Source organism: Carassius gibelio, chromosome A5 (genome assembly GCF_023724105.1).
Source record: "Carassius gibelio isolate Cgi1373 ecotype wild population from Czech Republic chromosome A5, carGib1.2-hapl.c, whole genome shotgun sequence".
Classification (NCBI taxonomy): Eukaryota; Metazoa; Chordata; class Actinopteri; order Cypriniformes; family Cyprinidae; genus Carassius; species Carassius gibelio.
In genome coordinates this window covers 11934019-11937733 of record NC_068375.1, presented here as the reverse complement: position 1 = coordinate 11937733, position 3715 = coordinate 11934019, and the positions used below count along the sequence as shown (strand labels likewise).

Genomic DNA, 3715 nt, shown 5'->3' with positions numbered 1-3715 from the left:
GATGTGAGTTACTCTAACATATCTCCTCTTTATCAGCCTATGATCTCCCGTCTGCAGAACTGTTCTTGTTTGGCAAGGTTAAAGGAATTAAATTCATAGCAGTATTATACTTTCTCAGTCTTGTCATAGTTATTTTTATTTACTGCAACTTCTGTACTTTAATATAAATTGTGTGGATTTGTTAGACGATTTAATTACTGTAAATATAGAAAGATCCAGTTATATTCACTTAACATTTGGTGTTAACAGAGAAATGTTAAAGATTAAGAATTCAAGTCCTGATTTTTTCAATATTTTATATTCTTAATTAAATCGAACTGAACGCAGTACTGATTTATGGTTTGAAATAAAATACACTTTGCATAGAAAATTATTCTTACCAAACCTTAATAAACTTAATTTTCATGTATAGAAAATGATTCCTACCAAACTTATATAAACTGATTTAATTTTCACTGTATTTCTGCTATTTAAAATCCAGTTTAATCAAAAGTGCTAAAAACATTATTTCAGAGAACGGTTTACATGCACTAAACAACATTTTACTGGTAAAACTAATACAATTATATAGAATCTTATTTATCACATAACAGATAAAGAAATAAACAAACAGAAAAGACATTAAAAGTTTTATTGCTCCTTTTTGAGGAAGAAAATGTAACATACTGTAAAAGTATTTAAAACGCTTCCTTATATACAATATAGTACATACAGTACAAAATTATACAACCAGCAATACTTAAATACCCACAATAAATAAGGCATTCTGAAATTCGCTGCATTCATTCCATGCAACAAACCTTTTAGCTATTTTAAATGCCACCCGTGACAAATGTTGTGACCTTTACCATATCTGTAGTCGAACCTGAGCATTTCATCACAATATGAGCCTCATAAGTCTGTGCATGGCTCCAAAGAAGAGGTTTTTTATTCTCAAACATGTGTGGGACTGTACTCGTCCGATTTATTCATGTGAAGTGTCACAGCTGGTGCTTTGTAATGACAGTGGGAGCTGCTGCAGCTGACACCGGAGCAGGGCTTGCGGTTCGTTTGCCCAGCCAACCTTCTGTTGCACAACCCTTGCCAGGTCTGAAGTGTCTTTGAGCTCCATACCCAAACCCCACTAGTGATGCCCACCACTAATGACATGAAGATTTTAAGCATGAACACAGCTACTGTAGGAACCGACGAGTCCAGGGTGCAATCCTCGCTCCTGCGACCAGGAAAGGCCACACACTTGTTTTCCAGAGCTTTGAACTTCCAGTACTCCATATTGAGCCTTTCATAGAAATAGCATATGATGACAATAGTAGCGGGCACCGTGTAGAGAATGGAAAAGACTCCAATCTTAACCATGAGCTTCTCCAGTTTTTCTGTGTTGGTGCCACCAGTCTTCATGATTTTCCGGATGTGAAAGAGTGCAACGAACCCCGTCAGGATGAAAGAAGTCCCAACAATGAGATAACAGGATAGAGGGATCAACACAAAGCCAGTGAGAGCATTACTGTCCATGCTGCCCACGTAACACAACCCCGTCAACTCGTCCCCAGTCACCTTCCTCATAGTGAGGATGACTATGGTCTTCAGTGCGGGAATACCCCAGGCGGCCATATGGAAGTAGCTACTGTGTGCCTCAATAGCCTCGTGGCCCCATTTTCGTCCCGCTGCGAGAAACCAGGTGAGGGTGAGGGTGACCCACCAGATGGAACTGGCCATGCCAAAGTAATAGAGGATGAGGAACACTATGGTGCAGCCTGTGCTCTCCAAACCCTCCCGGATAATGTAGAGCTCTCCGTTTTCCCGATCGCAGGCAATATTCTCAGCCCCAGCCACCGAGCGGATGATGAAAGCCACCGAGTAGATGTTGTAACACATGGAGAGGAAGATGATGGGACGCTCGGGGTACTGGAAGCGTTGGGGGTCGAGGAGAAAGGTGAGAACTGTGAATGCTGTAGAAAGAAAGCAAAGCGTCGACCACACCACCATCCAAATGAACGCAAAGTCTTTATCTTGCCTAGACCAGTAGACATCCACCGTTGGAGTGCAACGAGGCGCACAAGACTCACTTTTGTCCACATATTGGAACTTCTCCGGGTTATCACAGGACCGCGAGACACTTGAGGCAGGTCCTCTCCCTGTAGTGGGTTCCCTGGACCTCGGAATTACTGGCAGCATTCCCTCACCTTTCTTAGTCTCAGGTTGAGTGTCACTTTCGGGAGCTTCAATGCACAATGCATTCGGATCGTTTTTGGTTGGCAGCTTTGAGCAATCCAATGAGTCCGGCCAGCCGAAATTGAATTGTTCCATTATAGGTGAGCACCTCTGTCTTGCCTGTTCACACATAGGACGGCATGCTGGGATAGTGTTGGACACCTGATCAGCACACATCGGCACATACAGAGAGCACAGGAAAAATCGCAGGTGGACATCACACCCGTACTCCACCAGAGGGGCGAATTCATTCAGTTTAATGCTAGCTTCCTCTTGGCTTTCATAATTCATTAAGTTGGGCATCCGTGTCATGTTGTAGCCGATCCCCTGGCACATGGGAATGGTGATGGGTTCACATTTTTCCGGACGACCACGTTCCAAATCATACGCTCCGATCTCCAGTGTAGATCCAGCAATCATAAGCTGGAAAAGTACAATCATGATCTTCTCGCACTGGGCCATTTTAATAACCTCATTAAAGTCTTAAAATGGTTAGTACATCCAATGCCATGCATATGGTATTTGCCTTGTTTTGTTTGTAACAGAAATTTGTCATTTTTTATGAATTTTGAAGAGGAAAAGTCGATTCATGCTCCATCATAAAGTAATTGACAATGAATGCCCAGATGTTTTGAAGAAAAAAAGATGTTCCTTTTGGAAATCTTCATTGTCATACTTTATTTGATTTGACTTTGAACAAATCAAATGTGATTCAGTTTTAAATGTATCCAAAGCGTCTAAATGTAAACGAAGTAGCCTACTTTGAAAGACAGTCAGTCCGCGCGATTAATCCGAACAATCAATAATGGATGTCAAAACACGCTCTTTTCAAAAGAGTTTCGCTCAGTGCTCTGTTCTCTTTCACATCCACGGGAATAAACTTTCAGTAAACAGCACGACGGGTTGAAAGTGTCCATCTGTGAAAACTTCCGATGTTGAGCGGCTCCACGCATGGAAACACTTCGCCTCACGTTCACTCTTAAAAACGGGCTTTCGATCTGTGACAGGCTGACAGGCTCCTCCTAACCCTCCACCTTCTCCACGATACTATAAAAACACAGGCATCCCTCTTCACAGACGGGATCACAGCGTGCTGGTACAGAACAGGGCCGGGTCTGTTCACTAGAAAGATGTTGAGATAACGGAGAAGTCACCGGTTCTGTCAGAATCGCTGAACGTTACAGTAAACCGGACAGTTGACATGACGTGTAAGACTGTGACAGAAGTGAAATATTTTCTAATTCCTCTAAGGGACGTTCATGGACCTACCATTTTTTCGACGTCAAGATATCAGGTTAAAATGTATAAATAGCCCTGTGTTGTTGTTGTTGTTTTTCTTTTTAAGTAGACCTATGATGTTCAATGAAGTGTGTCACAATTCATATTTGTATTTATTTTTTATTTTTATAAATTTATTTATTGGTTTATTTGGGCTATTTGATTATTTATTTAGTAAAATGTCATGTTAGACACATTTATATATGTGTGTGTGTGTGTGTGTCGA

At 41.3% G+C, this 3715-nt stretch overlaps 1 protein-coding gene across 1 annotated transcript; it reads right to left on the bottom strand.

Annotated features, from left to right (window-relative positions):
* Positions 1-617: 617 nt before the first annotated feature.
* On the bottom strand, positions 618-3459 carry LOC127993907 (frizzled-9-like). Its single transcript, XM_052591760.1, has one exon. It carries the CDS (start codon positions 2671-2673, stop codon positions 934-936), a length of 1740 nt encoding a protein of 579 aa, XP_052447720.1. The 5' UTR covers positions 2674-3459; the 3' UTR covers positions 618-933.
* Positions 3460-3715: the final 256 nt, after the last annotated feature.

What these genes read in the sequence shown, in the direction of transcription:
- LOC127993907 (XM_052591760.1), bottom strand. Translation starts at nt 2,673, where the DNA reads ATGGCCCAGTGCGAGAAGATCATGATTGTACTTTTCCAGCTTATGATT.